This window comes from Leptopilina heterotoma, unplaced genomic scaffold (assembly GCF_015476425.1).
Source record: "Leptopilina heterotoma isolate Lh14 unplaced genomic scaffold, ASM1547642v1 Lhet_166, whole genome shotgun sequence".
NCBI lineage: Eukaryota > Metazoa > Arthropoda > Insecta > Hymenoptera > Figitidae > Leptopilina > Leptopilina heterotoma.
The window spans coordinates 715,230-739,526 of NW_025110882.1; the positions used below are offsets into that span (position 1 = coordinate 715,230).

Here is a 24,297-nt window from a genome sequence, read left to right on the forward strand (position 1 = left end):
AATTGAATTTTTAAATAATTGAATTTTTGAGAAGAATTTAATTATTTGTTAAAATAATTGAATTTTTACAACGATTTTTTAAATAAATTTTTTAAATAATTGGATTTTCGCGAAGAATTTTATAAAAATCATTTTTTTAATAATTGATTTTGTTTTCACATCCTTGATTATTAATTGTTCAATTTTAACACTTTTTCCAAGAATATGAAATTGAGACGAAAAACGAATTAAAAGTGTTGCGAAGTAACATTTTTGATTTTTTTTCGTCTCAATTTGATATTAAAAAAACTGACAAAAATATGTTTGAAATTGTTGGTAGAATAAAAATTTCAAAAATTTCAAATTTAAAAATTTGCATTTTTGCAATAATTGCCAAAAAATGTTAAAAGTGTCTATTAAAAGTGCAATCACAATTTTAATGATCGAGTACATAAAATCCTTTCTTTTTGCATGACAAAGAAATAGTTTAATAAAACTTTAAATGAATAAATTCACCTTTTGCTTTTTAAATAAAATGACAAAAAAAAACTCGTTTAATTAAAAATTACCTGACGACTCGGAATTGGTATCGGGCGTGGGACTTGTATCAACACTATGTCGCGCTTGACAACATTCACTGCATTTACTGCACATTTTTAATTTTGACTTTGATTGACTTTTAATTTGTGTATGTCATGTTATTCGTTAACTTCACTGCTTTGACTCTTTTCTAAAAGTACAAAAACTTTTTTTGATAATTACTTTATAGAAGAATAACTCTCTGTCTCTCTCTCTCTTTCTCTCTCTCTCTCCATATTCAAAGCCATAAATCCATTGAGAAAACTTTTTTAGTCTCATTTTTTAAAATTTAATTTTATTATAATTAAAATTTAATTAAAGCGTCTTCAAATTCAATCAAAGTTTCCTAATAATTAAAATTTTATTTTCGATATTTTTATTTATTAAATTAGTAATCGATTAACTATATGTTACACTTTAGAATTTGTGAGTTATATTTGGAGTGTTTGATCAAATTGAAATCTTTCAAAATCTAGTATCAAAACTAAATAAAGAAACGTGATTAATTTCTTCGACAATTAATTTTTTTTTTTTTTAAGTAGTGGGAATTTTTGTATAAATTCAACAGAATTATAATAATACTGCGCGTATAATTAAAAAGCGTTCAGAATAAAAACGTTTTAGAATAAATGTAAAATTTGAATAAAAAATGTCTTTTAATAATTTAAAACGTTTCAACTTTTTTTTTTGCATTTATACGGTCTTATGAAAAGAACTTTAGCGATCTTTTTTTTATCTTTTTTCTATACGTTTACGATCAAACGTCACGTGCTGTGCAATATTCGTAAAACCAAAAGTGGCTTTAAGAAAAATAAACACCATTATAGAGAAGAGGAAAGAAAAAAAAAGTCTCTTTCGAGAGAATCTTTGAGGACGAGCAAAAAAATAAAAAAAAAACTAGCAGATGTATACATATATGAAAATCTCTCATGGGAATAAGACGAGAGTATGTAAATCTTGAAAGATTAATTTTAAACAGAAAATGTGTAAACGGAAAATGCTTGACGTCATAAAATAACAGTCGTTCACTAGTTCAAAGGTACATGACCTAATTGTACCATCCCTGCTTATTTGCGCATGTGCATTAAAGTCGCGGCTGGTTTGCTTTCACGAAAATCAATGAAAATTCAAGATCTCCACAGTTGAAGATTTCCAGTAAAAAGTTTTTAATTTTTCTCAATCTTCTCAATCTTATAATGCAACTGTCAATAAAATTTCTTTCTTTTTGTCTCTAAAAATCTCTTTCTTTCTCTCTCTGTCTTAAAAAGATTTTTAGAGAGGCAAAGAGAGAGACTCAATGAGGGGATGATCCCTGACCAAAAACAACAAGTTTTTAGGTGGATCACTTATCAAAATGAGAACCAATAATATCCCTCCAATAAGAGTCGATAAATTCCTCGAGACTCGTGAAAATTTCATCTCGACAAATAGTTCCCGAAGAGAGAAAACTTTCCGAGATATAGAAAATGATAAGATTTTACTGTCATAAAAGTATTTGCTTAATAGAAAAACTTGAAAGAAATCCCTTCGGGGTAAATTTCAATTTTTGAATTATACAATAGTTGGAGAAAAAACTACGGATTTGTCGAAAGAAAATTCGAGATCAAAATTCTAAGAGAATTCTGGAAAGATTATCTTTTGCCAAAGTTATAGGTACATCACGAAAGGAGAACTCCCAAGTATCCAAACGAGGTGTTTCTCTGGAGATTGACTCTAATTAAGCAAACCAACTGTACACATATAGACCCGCTTCTATACATCCAACTACAAGTGGCATCAATGGGACTATTAAATTTACATTCATGTCGAGCGAACAAAACTTTCCAATATATTCCTCAAAACAAATTTTCCGAATTTCAAATCAAAATTTTTACTTCTCCCAAAGTAAAAAAATAAAATCTCTATTTTTCCCAAAGAAACCAACAACTTGTCATTTTTCGACAAAGAGAACAAAATTCTCAAGAGAAGCAACCTTTCCTTTGAGAACTAATACCTTAAAGAGTAAATATATGAGAAAATCTATATCAAAAGAAATATCGAACATTTTTCAAAAATTACGAGAAAAAAAACCAAATCTCAAGATTAGAAGAAATGTTAAATGCAGTTACCAAACAGAAGTTCTACATATTTCATGAATTATTGTCAAAGCGAGATTTTATGTATACAACAAAGGAATACATTTATAGAAAAAAAAGAATATAAAACACAAGGACCAAAAAGAAACAAAGTATCGGAAAAAGTTCTCGGAATAAATTTCAAGTAATTCATTCCAAAAGAACAATAGTTCAAGTCTCACAGGAAATGAACAAAACAAAGAAACAATTCCTCAAATCATTTCATTCAATTTAATTGTCATATATCTATAAATGTATTATTAAATAATAATCATTACTCCGCCGAGTAATTCGAAATTTATCAATTGGAGCAGACAAATTATGAATGAATGGTACGAAAATCGTGTGGCTCCGCGAGTGTTGTTCACAACGAACAACAATACTTAACGGATTCAAATTGTCACTAAAAATTTGGATCAATTTTTAATTTCTTCCACATTTTTGCTATCAATTCGTGGAATTTTGATAGTAGGTACTTTTTGTTGCAGTTTTTGTGTGGCTCCACGAGTGTTGTTCACAACTAAACGAAAAAATACAATTTTAAACGGATTCAAATTGTCTTCAAAAATTTGGATCAATTTTTAATTTCTTCCACATTTTTGCTATCAATTCGTGGAATTTTGATAGTAGGTACTTTTTGTTGCAGTTTTTGTGTGGCTCCACGAGTGTTGTTCACAACTAAACGAAAAAATACAATTTTAAACGGATTCAAATTGTCTTCAAAAATTTGGATCAATTTTTAATTTCTTACACAATTTTTGGTATCAATTCGTGGAATTTTGATAGTATTCAATTACTTTTTGTTGCATTTTTCGTGTAGCTCCACGAGTGTTGTTCACAACTAAACGAAAAAATACAATTCTAAACGGATTCAAATTGTCTCCAAAAATTTAGATCAATTCGTGGAATCTTGATAGTATTTAGTTACTTTTTTGTTGCATTTTGATAGTATTAAGTTACTTTTTGTCTACTTTTTGTCAAAAGCTGTTGGCAAAAATATTTTGAGAAGATTCCTCGATTATACACTGAAACAAATTCCACCTGGAACAGCCATAAGCAGCTTTTCTAAGGATATCAAATTGAGACAAAAAACCAATCAAAATTATTGCACCGCAACAATTTTTGTCTCAATTTGATATCCTTAGAAAAGCTGCAAGTTTCTCTAGACCATCGAAAGTTGTTTTAATTGAATCAAGCAAAAATTTCGCCACTAAAGTAAATTTACAGCTGTTCGAAGGTACTTTCCAAAAAAGGAAATATTCTCCTAAGGAACATTCTAAGGAACATTCTGAAATATTCTACACTATGTGAAATATTTTTACGTTTTACTCCTTTAAGTTTACACGCATTATTTAGTAAAAAAAAGCAATTTACAAGAGACACTACGACTATTCACTATAATAAATTCTGGAAGAGTTCTTTCGGTCATTGTCAAGAAATGCATCGCATGTCATTAATTTCGATGAATTTTTGATGATATGATACAAAGAGGATGAAAAATTGGCGGACATGTGTGTGAACGCGGGAAAATCGTGTGACGCGAGTTTCAATTAACAAATAGCGCAGCGTCGCGAGCTGCTCTACGCCCGTGTGTACACTGTCGATATCACATTGTCCTTCGTGAGCCGTCACCCCCTTTAAACCACCCCCGCAACACTTTACCGCGCTCCTCCCCACTCCACTCTTCTTTTTCCACCAACCAATGCGCTCACTTCCCTTGCGCTGATCTTTTCATCACCCAGAGAAGAATATCTTATGCATTTGCATTCGCAATTTACATAGTATATCGAGTATTAAACCAACATGATCCATTTCGAGAATTACTGATAATACCTAATTTCTATGAAATCGTTATATATGGTCTACAATATATTTCCATTCAGGAATGGTTAAACATTAGTTCTTGGGAATGTGATCTCCAAAAGCAACCTTAATTCTAGCCAACAGTAAATCTCCAAAGCTCGTCGGAAAATGTATACATATAAATATTCGTAATACCTTCCCTAAAGAATGTTCTCAAAAATTCTCTTTTCCACTTTATTTATTATTTTGGGAATGTTTTTGAAACAATTGAATTCCTTTCCTGTTTGTTACACATTGCTTCCGCGTAATCTACTCATCGTAAATATGCTTTTGAGGAATGTGCCCTCTCCATTCTGTGTGTATTCGATTTTTAATCAAAAAACTTGTCATTTGCAGAATTTGTTGGGCGAACTATTTGTGCATTTTTATAACGCATTCTTGGAATTTTTCAAATTATTCACACTGCAAAAGTCTAGTTAAAATAACAATAATTCTGGTTATTCTAACTCAGAGCTGTTATAAAAAGCATGATTTATTTTAAAAAATCAAAAAATTATTGCTACAAAAATTTAATTTTGTTTTTCCTGATTTCCAGACTTTTTCCTGATTGATTTTGACTCTTTCCCTGACCCTAAAGGATATTGTGATTCACTCTAAAAATTACTAGATATTCAAAAAAATGTTCTATTACATTTATTTAATAATTTCTCTAATTGTAAAATTATTCGAAAACAAAAATAACTTCTTTCTTTCATAAATATTTAATTATTATTTTTCAATAGGAATTACGATTTTCAAAAATTTCAAATTTAAACTTTAAAAAATACAATAACTTTTAAGAATATTGTTATAAAACATGAAGAAATGGATATAACTCAGAGTCTTCGACTCGGAGTGATCGATTTCTTTATATTTTATAATAATTAAATTTGTAACTTTTTCAAAATTATTTTCATCAATTAAATTCAATCCTTAATTTTTAGAATATTTTTAAGTAAAATTTTCCTTTAAATCAATTATTTTTAATAGTTTTTGAAAAAGTTTTCTAATAATTTTCAAATCTATTTGCTTACAATTCAATTTTACACGAAATTTCGTTTATTCGAAAATTCGTCAATTATAATTATACATTAGAAAATAAAAACATGAAATAATTTTTAAAAAAATTCAGTTAAACTTTTTCAAAAAGATTAATTCTCCAGAATTGTTATAGTTAAAAGTACATGATAAATTCAGATTTTCAAAGATTTTGACTTGAAACCTTTTCAAAATTCTATTATTTCTAAAAATTTACGCTCTAATGCTTTTAAATATTCAATTATTACAATCTCAATTTTTAACTAAAATCCATTTTTAAATCAATTTTTATAAGAAACTTCTACTAGAATTCATTTATTTATTTATTTTACAATCAATTAAATATAAAAACAAATAATTTATTGAATAATTCAATATTTCTCAAAATTGAATTCTCATAAAGAATTTTATCAATAAATTTTTAAATCATTAAATTCTTTCGACGAATTTGAATAAATTTTTTAAGAATAATTACATTTTTTCGAGGAATTTGATTAAAATTAAATTAAAAATAATTGAAATTCCGCGATGAATTTTATTATTTACGAAAATAATTGAATGTCTATAAAAAAAAATAATTTTTATGAAAATAATGAAATTATTACGAAGAAATTTATAATAAATTTATAAATAATTGAATTTCTGTGCTATTTTTATTATTTATGGAAATAATGAAATGTTTTCGTAGAATTTTATCAAAATTTGTTTTGAATATTTGAATTCTTTTAGAAAATTTTATCAAAATAGTAGAAATTGAAAATCATTCAATTGAGGAAAATTTTTGAAAATAATTGAAATTTTGACAAGAAATTTATTAAATTTTTTTAAAATAATTAAATTTCAGAGAAGAATTTTATTATTTCTATAAAAATTAGTATAAATTACTATTCATTTAGTAAATTTTACTAATTCGAAAGCAAAAAATCAGTCACTAATATTCAAATTAGTAAACATTTTTACTAATTCAGATTTAGAGAGTAAATTAATTAAAAATTGAAGTTTTATAAAATTTCAAATTAATACCTTTTGAAGTTTATCTATTTATACGAATGAAGTTATTTAATCAGAAATAGAAAAAATTGAAGGTTTCGTGGTAGTTTCATACTTTATGAGGCAAACAAAAAAAAAACCCACAAAAATTCAGAATTTTCTTATGAATTCTAAAAAATTCTATTTTTTACACTGCTTTTAATAAAAATCCCCGACTAAAATCTTTCTAGTTTTCCGAACCTTTTAGAAAAATGTGATCACTTAAAGAAGAAAATACATGAAACTGATAGGAATCAATTTTTTGATTAATCCATTTATATATAATATTTCTTTCGCCACAAGAAACTTGTTGAAATATGTTTGTTATACTTTCCCCGGGTTTGAAGACAGAATGGCAAATAGCTTTCTGACAAGTATTAATCCCCAATATTTGTATGAAGAATGGCAATTGTTGGAGAAGTTTATTCTAAAGGACAAATCATAATTGAATGAAACATAATCAATTCGCTTTACCGTCATCTCTCTCTTTTCATTAGCAGACATAAGCTCATGTATAAATTGGAAAATGTATTTGTTTCAAGAACAACAAGTCGGGTATTTTTAAAATTAAATTTTGATTTCAATATTAAATTTTGATCCAAATATTAAATTTTGATTTAAATTTTTAATTTTAAACAGTCGATTTATTATAATACTAGAAAATAAAAGAGTTTAATTTACAGGATAAAAAAAGAGTTTTCCTCTCATTCAAGTCTAATGGTCAAAGTTTAAAATTTTCATTCGATTCGTTATAATCGATTTCATCATAAAGTGTCCTCGCGGCATAATTGAAAAGAACGAACAGAAAGCATATCCATTAAACATTACTACTATTATTATCCCACTAGATTTCAAAAACGTATATTTTATAATTAAAGATTCTTCCTTCCATTATTCTTACTTGTAAATTAATATATTTTTTCGATTATTGGAAGAAGAAGAATGGAATTTTTTCGAAATTTTCCATTTTTTACAAGCAGAGAAACTGACTTGAAAAAAAACCTGCTGCGAATCTAGATCGTATTCATGAATTGAGAATTCTCAATTTTTTAACAGAGATATTAATATAATTTTCATGTGTCACTTGCAGTAATCCCCCCGGGGTTTTCAAACTCGCAGAAAAAGAGGAGAGAATATAATAAAAAAGTGCCTTAAATAATTGTGAGATTAAATATGAATTAAAATTACTGTGGATATTCATTATACTAAACCGCGCAAGTAAATAAATGAAAAAAGTTCTTTTTTTAATTTCTATTTTTAATGACACTATATCAGCGATAAAACAGGTTGTAAAATAACAGGCATTGATGCAAAGTAGACCGTGATAATCGCTTGATTATATAGTGCACTCCGGTTTACTTCATACTATCTTTAGTCCATAAAAAATCCATGTTTCATACTCGCGACCTTGAAGGTTTTTGTCTTATTCAAAGAAAAATAGTATAGCGTTGGTATTCTTCTTTCAATTCCAAAAACCAAAACAAGATGAAAATTTTAAACTTCAGTTGATATAAAAAATATAGGGGTACGTGTGGAAAAAAAGTGATGGATATGCTTATTGAATTTTAGAAAAATGGATTATTCATCACTGTCTATATGAGATGAAAAAGTGTGTGTGTGGGATGCTGCGATCAGGAAAATCAGACACCTGGTGGCGAGCTCGTCAGCTTTTCGTGATAGCTTCAATTTTTATCTCTAGATGTCGTATAGCTGTATATATGCACACGATGGCAGTATTAGATTTCGATTTCCTATATAGGGGGAAGTGCGCTTTTAAATTGTAAAGGTCCATTCAAATGAAATTTCACATCAACCGCAACAATTAAAGATATAGAAAGAGTTAAATATGTGATGAAGTAAAGGGTGTGAGGCTGGGTCGATAGCCAAAGTGGGTGCGGTTCTAGCCAACGACATGCTTCCTCTTACAATCGGACTCTATTTTTCCCTATTTCCGCTTCTCTAGTCATCTCCCCGATTCCCCAAGTTTATTGACATTCCGCGATGAAAGGGTACTTTTAGTTTTTACAATTAAAAATCTAGATCCACTGACACACTCCGATTTTTCTTCTCTCTGATTTTTCTCATTTCTACATTCTAGGTTTTACTAAACTAAATTTCAGTATTTACCATGCAGGTGTCGCAAAATCTAATGTTTAAATATTTAAATATTAAATTAAAGGTCGTAATTCGAAAATAAAAATGTTAATAATATTAATAAAATTTGTAGCTGCTTCAGGTTAAATTTTGTTTCTTTGAACAATTATTTGTCTATTGTCAAATAAATATTTGTATCAAATAATTTTGTCAATTAAATAGTATTTGCTTCAAATTCTAAAATCATTGGTTTAAATATGTACAATTTATTTTAACTTCAATTTGATTCGAATAAGAATTATTTTGTTCAAGTAAATATTTATTTGATTCAAGAAAATATTTGTTTGATTGAAGTAATAATTAATTTTTTGGTCAATTTTAGTTAAAAATTGTAATGACAAATAGAAATCATCAGAATTTTCTTCACTTCTTTTCATTAAAAGACTAAAATTTTGTTAAATATTATGTTTTGTCAAATTGAAATAACTTTCGTTCTTTACTTCTAAACAAAATTAGAAAATTTTTAGACAACTGTGATTAAGAAATAGAAAATTTATTTATTTTACATTATTTTTCATTATGAATTAAATTTTTTTAACAAAATTATTATATTGTTTTAGAAAAAAAAGAAAAATATTTGCACAATTCATATTTTTAATCTTATTTTTAAAACAGGATTTTCCACAGGAAAAAAATTTCAAATTCAAACCTTTTTTAAATTAAACAATTTATAAAAGTATTGTTACAAAACATGAAGACATCGATTGCTCCGAGTCGAAGACTCGGAGTGATCGATTTCTTCATGTTTTGTAATAATTAAAAATGACCAAGTAATAAAATTATTATTTTATATTATTATAAGAATATTATACTTCTTCAACATTATTTTCATTATTATTTTCTAGAATTTTAAATTATTTTTTATGAAAATAATAATTGAATTCCTTAAAATTGTATTATTTATGAAAATAATTGAATTCCTGTGAAATTTTTATTATTTATGAAAATAATTAAATGTTTGCCATTCACTTAAACCCTTCAGAACATATGAATAAAAAATTTATTTATTTAAATTCTCTTAAAAATTAAAAACATTAAATTTCCGAGAAAAATTTAAATTAAAAAAATATCTTTTCTCGCAAAATACTTAAAAAAAACTTTCAGTTCAATATAAAGATCCGGTATAATACAATGAATTCTAAAGTTTCTGCGTATAACTTATGCGGTTAAAGCTATAAAAAAATACTTTTTTTTACTGCACTGTAAAACTTTCGTATCATCCGCTAAAAAATAAATTTCTTACCATCGAGTGACACGCATTGTCTCCAGGCAAATATACGCATCTTAATGAAACTCAAGCAACACACAGGAAATTCTCTCGCCGTCAACTTCTTTTGACGTTACTTGAAAATTAATCGCCTTTTAATTTTACTTTCATCCATCATGAGCAAAATTTATATACTTTCGGTAAGAACATCTTATCATTGGTCCCGAATTATTCAAGAAATTTTACAATCTCCCTATTGTACTTTTTTTTTGTTTTATTTTATAATTCTATTTATTTTGTTTTAGAATCGAGTAATTTTATTAATTAAATTATTTTATTTAAGTATAAAATCTCTGATTTATAACAAGTTGACAAGCAAGGCTCTATTTTACATTTCAAAAGATAAACACGAAAGCGATTTCGCTACAGACTTTTAATGAATAACTTGATTCATGACATTTGCCGCACTGGGATTCAGTAATAAAATAATCTGATAACAATTAATGAAGCAAACGGAATGCGAACTACGGGAATTCTTTTCGGTAAAAAAGAACATTTTTTAATAAAAGAATTATTTCTCAGCACCAAGTAACTTTCGTACTATTTTTCTTATTATTATAATTTTATTAATTATTAATTATCAATTATTAATTATTAATGATTAATTATTAATTATAAAATTTTGAATTTCGAAAGTAAAGCAATTTTCAGATAACGTGCCAAACGAGAGTAAAATGGAGAGAAGTACATTTTCCCCATAACAACTGTAACAATTTTCTACCCTATCGAGGGTGGAAACCGACCGGAAGTGCAGGGCTAATATGATCTTACGTAGCGAACAGTTGTTTTCATACTGCTCTCGGGAGTTTTGTTGATGTCACACCAGAGGGTGAGGCGTCGACAAAATACGGGTCATGAAATAAATTATGTATCCATTCTTTTCCAATTACGAAAATAGACAAGAACGAAAAAAAGGGGGAAAAATAATCAACAAGAACAATAATATGAGAAACAGGAGGAAAAACAAATTTTCAATTAGTTAAGAAAAGAAAATTGAAAAACTACGCAAGCGCAAAAACAACGTGTTGCATTTTCAGATAATTATAATTTCATCCGTGTTCAAAAGTTGAAAGTTCAATTATTTTTTCTCTAAACTAATTATTAATCCGCTACTGTCTCGGATATGTGGGGCGTCGTGCTACCGAAAATATTGGTCGACAATTTGCTGATGCTTTCAAAATTAATCAACATATTGACATTAATTAATAATGCTGTGACCTGGACTCTTCTAAATTCTCTTTAAATGCAAATTTAAACTCTTCTAAATTCTATTTAAGGTTTAAATGCAAATTCTAAAATTTAAACTCTCTAAATCTGAATTAATAAAATTCTGTTAAATGGTAAAATTTCAGTGATTGCTAATAAAATTAGTATCAAATCATTTAGTGGTTTTTGTCACATCATTAGACTTGATTATAATTTAGAGAGAAAACCTTTCTTCTATTGTAAAAATTTTAGACAATTTCAGATATTTTCTTCTGCAAACTGAAAAAATTAAGTAGACTTCATTACTTTTGATTAACAACTCTAACTTCTTTGCAGAAGACATTAATTTTAATACACGAAACTGCAGCATATTCAAGGAATTATTTAACAATTTTACATCGAGGGGGAAAATTTTTCCTATTCCTATTTTTTAAGATTAACATTTAATGCTTTTCAAAATTAATAAAATTAACACTTAATTTATGAACGTTGGCATTTAATTTATGAGCATTAGCATTTAATCTAAAAAGCCCAGGAAAATTTTTACCTAAGAGAACAAAACGTAAAGAAAGGACAGAAACATTTTTACCTAAATATCAGAACAAAAAGTAAAGAAAGCCCAGAAACATTTTCTAAAAATGAGAGCAACAATGATTTGTATTTATACAAAGTGATTCCAGCATATGATGAAAAATTGTGAGAAGTAGTAACTATAACTAATAACACCCCATTTTACGATCATAATTGTCGTACACAGTAGAATAATAAAAGGAAAAAGATAAATTGGATGCAAAAGAAAGAAAGAAAGAAAGACGGTTTTCATCTCTCACCTTCTCTACCGAATTTTCGCTTCCTCTTGCTGCCACTTCCATCACTCTTGCTAGAGGTCTTATCCTTGCTCTTCCACCGGATTAACATTTTTCGAAATGATTTTAAAGATTCTATCGGAATAACATCACTTTTCTTCCGCGGTTCACTTTGCGAACGAACATACGCAAATTTCCGATATTGGATTATATTTTCGTACGTTCGCGATTCTGTTTCGTCGTAAGAACGTGTCCATTTTTTATCTAGAAACAACTTGAGCTATCAGCGAATATTCCTCTGAAATCTTCAATTCAAGGACGTGGCAGATGCTAAATTTAAAAATATTTATTATTTTTTAAGAGACACAACTTTAAACATCATCCATTTATACAACCTAAGTAAAGTCAACTTTATTGAAAATTTAACTAGACAACAAATTTTCGGGTTAATATGCAAACTTTTGAGAATCGTTGAGAATCGTTGAGAATTTTAAAGCCAAGAGATAAGTTAGGTCTTTGAAGAGAAAATATAGATTAGCATTTATATGTAAACTTGGTAACGTTGGTCTAAGAGAGTATATTCACTAATTTGCGTATAAATTCAGGTTGAATAATTTAGTAAAATATTCTCATTAACCAGGCCAATAAGTTTGCAAAATGTAGAGCTCCATATACATATATAAAATACAGCAGCAAGTAAACAGCTGTGCCTCCAAAAAGTACATTTTCACCACGTCTAAAAGCTTCACCAAAAATTATGACTTCACTATTAATTTGTTAAGAGAAAAATATTCTCGAAAAATTTCGTGGTCTTTCAACTTGAAAAAAATTCTCTTTCATGTGTGTGTGTGCAACTATTCTAAATTTTAAAAGCTTATCTCTTGGCTTCATTCTCATTTGGGCGTTGACCCGAACTCAAGCTCCAACTGTTAAAATGGATTTTTTTTTATTCTCTACTAAAACACTAGTTTTTCTTTCTACTTTTAAAAAAGAATTTTTCTATTCTTCTCTTTCAAATATTTCCGATTTTTTTATTCTTTATATTTTTCAATTTTTATTCTTTGGATGATTATTTCTAAAGTTTCTATTTTACAAATATTTCTAATCACAGTTTTTTACGGATATCAAATTTTTTATTTAAAATTGAGACAAAAAACGTATCAAAATGTTGCTTCGCAACACTTTTGCTACGTTTTTTTGTCTCAATTTCAATATCCTTAGAAAAAATTTATATTTTTATTGAAATTGAGATAAAAAAGGTGTCAAAGACGTTGCTACTATTTTTATACGTTTTCTGTCTCAATTTGATGTAAATGAATTTCTTTTTTCATTTTTCTTTATTAATGAAATTTTCTGTTTCAAAAAAAAATTATTCTAAATAGAACTTTTAATAAAACTTAATTGATATTATCCGTGGAAAAAATATCTCATGTAATAGCGCTTGGAATTTAGACCGCTCGACTTGATGATGTTAAATTAATTAACATGAGAATTAACACCATTTGTAATTCTATTGACAGGTACATCAGAGAGTTTTTAAATAAAAATCGTGTCAGTGAAAATACAAAATAATTCAATTGACGCAAAATTCAATTAATAATTCGGTTATGAGATTGAATTACAAGTTTAACCGAAATCGAACTGTGGAAGAAAACTTTTACATTCGACCAAATTGAACTCTTTCAAATCAAATTTTTATTTTTAATCAAAAAAATAAATTAGTAGCTACTATTTTTAAAAACGAATTTTATCCATAAAATATTTACATAAAAAAGAATTTTAGTACAAATTTTTGTATTTACTTTTTTGAAATGATAAAACAGTATTTGATCATTTTAATTGTAATTTTGTATGAAACTGAAGTCCGCAACGTTTTTAAAAACAAAAAATCAAAAAAGAATTCCTTTAAAGTTAAATTTATCTCTAATTTTTAAGAATTTAATTGTTACTTAACCTTCAGAGGGCCGAGGTATTTTGACGAATCTTTTTATCGAACTGACGTATTATTTACAAATTATTTTAAATAAGAAACTAAAATCTGTCCAAATTTACCGGCCCTCTAAAGGTGAAGAAACAATTATTAAAAAATAACATGATTTAGAATCAAAAAGAAAAAAACCGTTCCACTATTTTTTTTTGTTTTTAAAAACCTTGCGGACTTCAGCATCATAATTTGGTTCTAGATTGTGATTAGAAATTCTGACGGCAAAAGCAGTGTCTCTTAAAAAATTTCAAAAGTACAAAAAGAATATTAATTCATTTAAGAAGGTCTAACCTTTCCTTTTTGTATCTGCTACGACCTTGACTCCCTGCGCCATTCGTCAGGACACTAACTTTCCATAGTGACAACTAATTTGCAACTATATTTATGGAACCTCACAGGGGGATGATGAGAATAATAGAAAATAGAGCAGGAGAATCCAGTGATGAAAAAAAAGTGCCGGAAACGCCCAAAAATATTAGCCTAACATCAAAGTGTAATACAAATCCCAAAGAGGAATATTGTTGACACCAAGATAATTTGCTCGGATGTGTATCAACTCACATCTGATCAGCTGTCACTCAACCCGGTGGTTTAAAGGACTAAAATGAGGAAATGTGAGGTTAAGACTTTACGCTCGTAGGCTGCGCAACCTCAGACTTGAAACTTGATATCACACCAACAGTATGTATATATTCTCATCTCAAAATTCATTCCCTACATGATGAAAACAACACCCGACACACAACAATCACCGCACATTGAATTATCATAAAAACGAAAACTAATGACAAATGAAATTTCCGGTCATCATGGCACCGAGAGTAGTTCCCGATGGAAACAACCACTTTTCAACTTCATCGCGCCGGCTCGAAGTTCACTGACATTTCTCTCTTGGCGCGTTATGATTCGCAGTACAAACTTGTGATTCTCTTTTTATTTCCACCCCCTGTTTCGCGACTTTCTTCGATTTTTCCATCCCTCTTTATTTTTCGCCCAAGAAAATACACACACAAAGTTACAACCCCCGACACAATTAAAGACAAAGTCGACAAACTCAAGATTCTATTTCCTTTTTTATTCTTCCCGACACAATGTCATGAAAGAAAACAAACAGCGGAATATTCAGTTTGACGACACCGCAATCTCGACCGTGTTGCCTGGCCGAGTCCCGGCTTGTGACGTCACGGGAGTGTACAGAGTTGGGAAATCGATCCCGAAACCGTTTCTCTCCTCTTCTCTCTGCACACGTCTACTACTGTTCGGTTCAAAAACGTTCGCCGACCTCCTTGTCCCGGAAATCCCGAAAATCCACGAGTCGCGCAACGTCCGGCTTCGTGTGTTTCCGACTAATCCGGGAAGGAAACTAGGATGCCATGCTGCATTCTCGCGAGAACATCTTTTTCCACCTTTTCCCCTATAGACACATGCATGTGCCAATCAACACTTTTTCCCCTAGGAGAGGATATCATATCAAAGTTCCACATTGACAAACTCTTTGACCTAATTCACGAAAATCAACCTCTACTCGCGTTATATCCATTTTCGGTGTTTCTAATTAAGTAGGGGGTTTACTTCTAATTCTGGAGTTTAATTGAACTGGAATTAACAAAGTTTCATGAATACACATGTATATGATAATTCACCGAAATTTAACCATTTCTGGTGCGTTTGTGTTTATTCTCTATCTTTTGTATTATAATTGAATCATATTTTTTTAATCGCTTCGATAAATTGATTTCTCATTGAGGATGTATTTTAATTATCTTTATGAAGATTTTTGTCTTTTAATTTTCACAAAACTGGTTTTGAACTTGTCAAAAATACCTTTTTCACATTTTTGTGTAGTTTTTTTGAAAAAAGTTGAAAATTATGCGCATTTCCCAAAAATCAAACTATTTTCTTTCTATTCTAACTAAATAAACAATTCATTAATAAATTACTTTTATCACGACTTTTTTATTTTATTTTTTATGCCAACATTTTTGTGCACTGAATGTTCGGTTCTTCAAGTACATGTCAACTGGGACAAATAAATATTCATTTGTATCGAATAATTTTTATTTAAGTCAATTAAATGATATGCAAATATTTAAATTTATTTGATTTTAATGAAAATTATTAGAAATAAATATTTATTTCCGAATAAATATTATAAAATTTATTCCTAATAAATATTATAAAATAATAACAGAAACTTATTTAATGAAATAAAATGTTTTCGGAAGTAAAATATAAAACTTAATTGAATGAACCAAAGCAAATGCATTCATATATAAAAATATAGTTGAACAAATTAAAATTTTTACAGAAAAAAAAAATTTTCGAAATTATTTACTCTATATTTACAAGTATTTTTTTCAATTAAAAAATTTGTTCACCACAAAAAGTAATTTAAAAAAAGTCCCTCCCTTTCATCATCCTGTTGATTTTATTAAATGTATCTCTATAATAGAAATAAATATTTGTAACGAAAATAAATTTACTCCCAGTTCCGAATGTCCAAATAAATGAATTTTTTCATCTGACCTATTTTTAATTTAATTTTCAATTCAAGCGTTATTTATGAAAATATACACATTATTTCGAAACAAAATGTTCGGTTCATATGAGAGTTTTGAAGTTGTTTTGGGACAATAAAAAGCATCGGGGGGGAACAAATAAAAATTTCAATTAAAACAAAATTAAAAATGTGGAAAAAATAAAATGAAAAATAAAACAAAACGAAAAAAATTAAATTAATTGAAGTGAAATTGAATACATTGAAATCATTTTTGAAATAAAGTGGAAAATTAAATAACAAGGTTAATAAATAATAAATATAATAAAAATCACGACGTTGAAAGTACGCAACGTTTATCGAACGATAATTTTTTTAAATAACTGTTATTACACTAAAAAAATTTATTAGTTTTAAATAATTCTTTATTTGTCACGTACTCTTTAAATTTGAATTAGTAAAAATACAAATGTTTACTAATTTGAATTTGACTTTTTGTTTCTGAATTAGTAAATTTTACTAAGAAATTAGTAGAAATTACTATTTATTAATGAAATGTACTGATAAATTAGAAGAAATTACAATTTGACTAATTAGATCTGTCATTTATTATTTTTTGTTGTGATTTTGCATTTTTATTTTAAAAGAAAGTGTGATATAAAATTTGAATAATTTCTTTTCAATAATATGATTATGAAATTAAATTATTTACTTAATTAATCTTATAGGTTATGTTTGCTATCTTTTTAGTTAAAATAAAGGATTTTTTTGTCGATTCTTTAAAGTAAAAAATAATTTTTATTGAGTATTTTAAATGTAATAAAGATTCAAACATAATTAGTATGACTTTAAACTTAATTCACTTTATACATTTTCACTTATAATATAACAAACATAACCTATAAAATTTTGCTTCTTAGGTTCCTTTCTTTTTTGATGCATCACATTTATGTTGCATTTTAATGTATATCAATGTATGTGTCGCATAAAAAGTGTTAAAACAATGTTTTGTCCTTAAAAATATATTTGTAAATTTTTGAGGTTCTCAAAAATATAAATTTTGGGTCCTAATAAATAACCTATTTTGTGGTTAGCAAAGGCAATTATTGTGATATTTGAGAGAAAAAAGGGGGAGGGGGGATTAAAAATGGTTACAACCCAATACTAATAAATATTAGTATATAAATACTTGACTAATATCTATAATTAAATAATAGTTGAATCTTTTTGACTCACCAGGTCGATGAAGTATCCGCTGCACCTCCCCCGCCTCGCTTCCACTTTCGCTCTCGCTCAGCCCACTCCACTTCCTGGTGACATCGTTTTTTAATTGTGCAGATTCGATTTTCGTATTCGGCGAGCGGGAAGTCTCCCTCAAACTCGCGGTGCGTCTCAACGACCACGAAGCGTCTCTCGGTGGCGGCGGCAAGGGCTTATTAGCATCGTATTCACACTCCGCGTTCCTAAAATTACCCACTTTCGGACTCTTTTGATACACTGGAATATTACTCGGATGACCGGCATAAATATCCAAAGAAGGAGGTTGTCCCACATTGCCGTAAATTTTCACCGCATCTTGTTGTAACTGCTGCTGCTGTTGTTGTTGTTGTTGTTGTTGTGGCACTCGTGTTTCATTATCTTTGTTTCTTCTCGTCGGTGGTTCCGGTGCCATTCCATGCTTCGTCGGCCATTTTCCATAATTCCCAATAGTAGGACAATTGGCCTGATTCGAGAAGCTAACACGTTTGGGACCCATTGTTCCATATTCAATTGAACTATTTGAATTGCTGATTAAACTTCCTCTTTTAAAAATAGGCGGCGGTGGTCTTTTGTCAATATCGATTTCCTCCTCGTAGATTGGCGGTGTTTGTGGCTTACGAACGAGAGACGGATTTCCCTTTTCCTTGGCGACTCGAGAAAATCCTTTATCGCTTGTCTCGAGGGTAGATGGACTTTTCGTTAGGGGGACATTTCTAAAGTCCTCGTTGATAAGAAAACGGGGTGATGCACTTTGACATCGATTCACTTGTTGTTCTTGTTCGACTGTTGGGATGGTGACGATTTTTGTGACATTTTTCGGCGAACGCTCCTGTGCGACTGGTTGGGGTCGAACCACTAAAACGGGTTGATTTTGTACCTTTTGACCCATTATTGGTGGCTTTCCAACGACGACATTGTCACTTGCACGCTGACCCTTATTTTCCCAGTAAATACCCTCTTGAACTGGTACCGAACAAGTTTGATGAAACAAGCTGGGTGCTGAGCCGTGAACTTTCCTCGTCGGCGAAGTTTGTAACTTCTTCTTCCAATAAATCGGGTCATTCCTCTCGTCTTTTTGATTTTGCTCGTAGAACCTGCGCTGTTGTTCCTCGTCCAACTTTTTTAATTTTTGCCAATACATGGCGTCGCGTATTTCAGGAGCATCCTGATGAATTTGCGGTTGATGCTTTATTACTGTCGGGGAGGAATTGACATTCTTTCTCTGTGCGTCGAGTGCTTTTTGCTGCCAGAAGTAGGTTTCTAAATTGTGCATCGTTTGCTTCTTTGATGGTGACAATGTTTTTTGTTGCTGAGAATCGTAAATAGGAATTGCTTGATTTTTATTCTCGCCATTAATATCTTCTTTAGTGGATTGCATCTTCGGAGAATTGATATTAATTGGTTGATTGTGAGCAATTCTCGATTCCGAATACAGAGGCTCGGACGTGGCCACTGTATATCTTTCGTTATTTTTAGCACTCGATGACTCAGAGGAATTTAATGTTTGTACATTCCGCTGTATGGGTGATCTCTGATAAATTGAATGTTTCGATGATTCACTGTGAGGGATATTTAGAGAAATATTTTGTATGTCTTGTCTGTTATCGTCGCTTGCTTCTTTATTTTTCTCGGGAGTTTTATGTGTTTCGATAATTGTTTGTTGATCGTTGGGTGATCTGAAGCAGGCTCTCTCGGCAACAATATGTTTTAGTGATTGCGTATTGAGCGCTTGACTCGGGGAATCAACAATTGGAATGGGTGAATCGGGACACACGAGTTCTGATTTTATAATCGAGTGACTTTTCGGAGAGTCATAAATTATGTCACGTTTGGGTGAAGCTATGAGTATTTGATCGCACGGTTGCGCCTTTCGTGGAGTTACTAAATTTTGATTCATAACTTTAATTGGTTCGAGAACTTTCATTTTCACTTGCTCCTGATATGGTAGGGGTGACATTGCTTTCTGTTGGTTCGTCTCTTTGAGAATACCCTGCGAATTACTGGATGGCGAAACATTGTTGAGGGTTAAAATGGGACTGATTGGTGGAATAATCATCAAAGGAGACGTGACTCTTTTAGTTCGTTCCGGAGGTGAAGCTCTATTAGGGGGCAGAACCTCCAAATTTTCCTTCTCCATAGAATAGTCTTCGAAATTCTTCTCCTTCTTCCTGAGTTCCACGAAATAATTCTCATGAACTTCGATATTTTCGTAGTTCTCCTTCGGTCCAAGATCCTCGCTTTTTTCCTTGCCTTTAATATCTTCGAAATTCTCTACCTTTTTGTTTGTTAATTCCCTAACTTCTTTATCGTTGAAACTTTCGTCTTTGGAAATAGTCTCAATATTAGCGTGTGCTTTGATAAAACTACTAAAAACTGGAATATTGGGACTACTTTTTGATGGTGGGGGAATTTCCTGATTGCCCCTGGGCGAAATTGGTTTCGGTTCTCTTCTTGCTTTTCGATTATCATCGTACAGGACTTCTTCGTTATGAGATCTGGAAAAGGATTCGGAATGCGGAGACGTTTGTAGGTCAGGTTCGCCTTTATCGCCTGAACTGTTCGAGGGGGATGTGGGACTACTCGCGTGGGGTGAATTTAGATAATATTCACCGCTTTTTGAACTGGTTGGAGAAAATCCGCTCTTTTGGCTCGAATTCGGAGTGTAGGATGAGTCGGCATAATCGCCGGATTTTTGACTAAAACTCGGGGAATATTTCGGTGCACGAAGACTCAATTTTTCATCGGAATATATTTGTCGGGATTGATGCACCTGAACGGTACTTTGATTTTGATTAATATTCGTATCGATGAATTGATTTCTATGGATTTCCATACGTTTAATACTGTCAGTGTCATAAAATTCAGATCTATTCTCACGATAATTGGCGTCTTGCAGGACGTGCTCTTGATTGACTCGAGGATAATTACGAATTTCTTGTTGGTTCTCATTGACGAATTGTACTCTCTGTGGAATGGCTGGCAGTGGTCGGTCCATTGGGTGAACTATTCTCGATCGAAGGACATACCTTCCGGAGGGTGGTGCTGATATTCGCCCCGATTGTCCGTGATTTCTAATGAAGCAAGACTGAACTGGTTCTTGAAAACTGTGCTTTCTTTCTAAACTACAATGTCGGTCGGACTCAATTTGTCTTGAATTTTTCAATTGCCTCATATCGGGTGAACCACTTATTATGTTTTGCTCAATCCATTCAGTTTCGGGTGAAACAAAGTTATATGAAGTATTATCAGCATCGTAATGTCTTGGAGCGTGTCGTGTTTGAGAGTAATTTGACTCGCTTTGCAGAAAGTGATCCGGTGTGCTTGTAATTATTCCTTGAAGAGGAAATATATTTTGTTTCATATCGTGTATTCTGTCGTCGATCATGTTAGGATCTGACGTCACGTTCCTTCTTATGTCTTCATTCAATTTCATGGAGTCTATTGATTTGGAATAGTTACCATTCTGTTGATATTGAGGCAAATGTTTGTCGTCTCGTCGCTTCCTTTCTCGCACGTCCTTCTTGGGAGTTTTTCGCGATTCCTTTGGGGAAAAAATCCCCGGCAGTAGACGTCGTATCCCTTTCTTTTTCTTCTCATCCTTGGGCGATTTCGAAGAACACGGCTCCATATCGAAGAGTATTAAATTACCGTAATCTTCACCTTTATTCAAATTACTTTTCAAATCCTCTAATTTAATATCTGATGTGGTAAATTCATCTTCTTCTAATTTCGGTAATTCTTTCAGTAACTTTAATGTTAAAATTTCATCTTCTGTATTATTTTTAGTTATATATTCACTGGAGGATATACTGCTCAACTGTTCGACTAAAGAATCGGGCGAATTTAGCTCTAAATTATCTTTCAATAAATCTTTGTGACACTTCTTTTCAAGTTGTCCTACTTGTTCGTCGTATTTTTGCTTTTCAGCAGTATCGAAGACTCTATCCGTTTCTGGTTCTATGGCCTGATCAAGATTAGTTTTCAATAAACTGTTTTCCTCAATTTGAAGTTTTGTAGAAAGTTTTAGTTTATTTAGAAAAGTTTTATCAAATTGTTTTTCAGTTCCTTTTTTCCTGGAATAGTCGTCAATGATGGGTAAAATTTTCACCGACTCGACGTCAAATGTAGGAAGTCGTTCCTTGTAAATCTGAACCGTGTCAACATTGATTTTAGTCCCTAAAACTTTTTGAAGTTGTTCAATTTCGTATTGGCACTTCGCGAGACGATAATAGGCTTCTATATTTTTGTTCTTATCTTCAATATCCTCGGGAGACTTTCTATCTTTATTATGCTTTAAATCGACTTTTCGATCACACTGAACTGATAATACTTTATTCGACGTTGTTTCTTCTTTCAATAAATTTTCTAAATCACATTTATTATTTGATATAAAATTCTCTTTTTCGTTAACGAATTTTAGTGGTAACTTTAGTGGAACTTTATATTTATTACAAGTCAGAGATCGTGGGTTTTCTTTAAATGTTAAATTACTATCATTAATGGAAGTCTTTGTCAATCGAACTGGACGAATTCTTATTTTACTCGTTAACGGAATACTGTTGTTGCGAATCGATAAAATTGGAACTTTCGACGAATTTTTGTATGCCTTGACATTCTTTTCAAAGACTCGCGAATTTGTCTTGGAATTTGCTTTTAATCGAAGAAAATTCTTAGGGTCAGGATTATTGCATTGTGAAAAATTATTATTTTGCTCGGAAACGATACGTGAACTTTCGCTTTTTGTCAGGAGTATTTTGCGACTTTTACAAGTTTCTAATACAATCTTTTCCACTGTGACCCTATCCACCGAGAGAATACGCACCCCTTTTTCACTATTTCTGTCACTGTTGACGTTAGTGAAATTCCGAGACTCTGAAGTTCCAGTGTTAAAGTACTTCGGTATCTCCATCCCAGTAAATAAAGCTGCTTGTTAGGAACTCCTGTAAACAAGTTTAGAAAAACGTTAAATTAAATTAAAACTTCCAGTTACTAATAACTGCTAATTAATAATAATTACTAATAATCAATAAAGAAGTAATACAGTCTGTTACTCTTGATCAACTAAAATTCTAGTCAAATCGATCCGTTTCAAAAATAATTGATAAATAAAGAAAATGGGAAGATTGAAACTAAGAGATTAACATTGTGTCAGAACGTGTACCTGTAATAAAGTCTTTTTACTGACTGAATTGTTTATGCAATGTTTAAAGAGTCAACTAAAAGAAGAAAGGGAGAATCGAAGTAGGGGTTTAGAAAAAAGAAGGGGTTACGTTCATTGACATATATAAATTCTCATGTTTCAACAACAGAGAATTCGTATCAAATATTCTCAGGTATTTGAAGGTAATAAGTAATAACCATATAGATGACGAAACTTGTACAAGTGATACACTGTCTCTGATCAGGAAATGCATTTTTACAGAAATATCAAATAGTTGAAATATTTGATTTAATTATTACTAAGCCACTCGTAATTCATCGTCAGGATCAGATAAGAATACGAACAAAATTACGAACTTTTTTTTAAATGAATAAAATATTAAATTATCTCAACTAAAAATCAAAGAATAGAGTAATAAATATCTGGAAAAGAATAGTAAATACAAGGCAAGCAACGTAAATTACATAAGTAATGTGACAATAATATAATAAAGTTTTAAATTTGTGATTGAAATTCACAATTTTTCAAAAATTAAACAATGTCAAGAAAATTAAATTTTCTAATTTCACTTCTTCCATTTTTTTTCTAACACAATAATTTGAATTAATATCACACACCTGTACTGCTATCGTTTCAAAAATTAACATTCGGAGGATGAGTAATTGAAAAATTGGACATTGATAAGATACACCGACACTCGGTTAAATGGTGAAAGATAACGAGTGACAAAAGACTTTAAAATTAATGGGAATCTGATTTAAAAGCAGGAACACGATAATTTCATTCACATATTCGATACATTTTTAATTTTTCAAACTCTTGTTGGAAAAGAAGCGAAAATCTATAAAGATGATTGAAATGTTTATAAACTAATAACTAATTTAGAAAACACAATTAAACCACAGAGAGAAAAATAGAAAAATTAATACAAAAACAGATTATTTTTTCTCAAAAAAAAGTGTGATAGGTTTGAACAGATTTTAAAAATAGGATTCAAGAACAAAATTTGTGAATGAAACTGAAAATGGTAAATCACTATCTTCACGTGCAGAAGAAGATAAAGACTTGAAAAAAATTCCAGGAAGGAGAATCTGGTGATACAGTAGTAACCTGTTAAAACCTTATGCTATATCTGATAGATGTCTCCGTATGATCTGAACCGAGATTTAGCATCATGAATATAAACACAAATAATCTTGCGGGTGTTTATAAACACAATCGAAACCGACTTTTTAATTTCTACTGTAATTAAATAAATTAGTATTGTCTAAAGTATTACTTAGTATTAACTAAAAATTAGTATTAACTAAAATATTACTCAGAATTAACGGAAAAAACATTAAAAATGAATCCATACAATTATTTTTTACAACGAATTCTT

The 24,297-nt window shown here is 30.0% G+C and overlaps 1 protein-coding gene across 10 annotated transcripts in view; it reads right to left on the reverse strand.

Annotated features, from left to right (window-relative positions):
- LOC122499218 overlaps nt 1–24,297 on the reverse strand; it is a 119,378-nt gene that overhangs the window by 92,531 nt on the left and 2,550 nt on the right. For all 10 annotated transcript variants that reach the window (XM_043607406.1, XM_043607404.1, XM_043607403.1 and 7 more), the window contains exon 2: nt 17,732–22,695. In XM_043607406.1, the coding sequence (XP_043463341.1) occupies nt 17,732–22,664 (4,933 nt within the window). In that variant the 5' untranslated portion in view covers nt 22,665–22,695. The remainder of the gene's footprint in view (nt 1–17,731; nt 22,696–24,297) is intronic.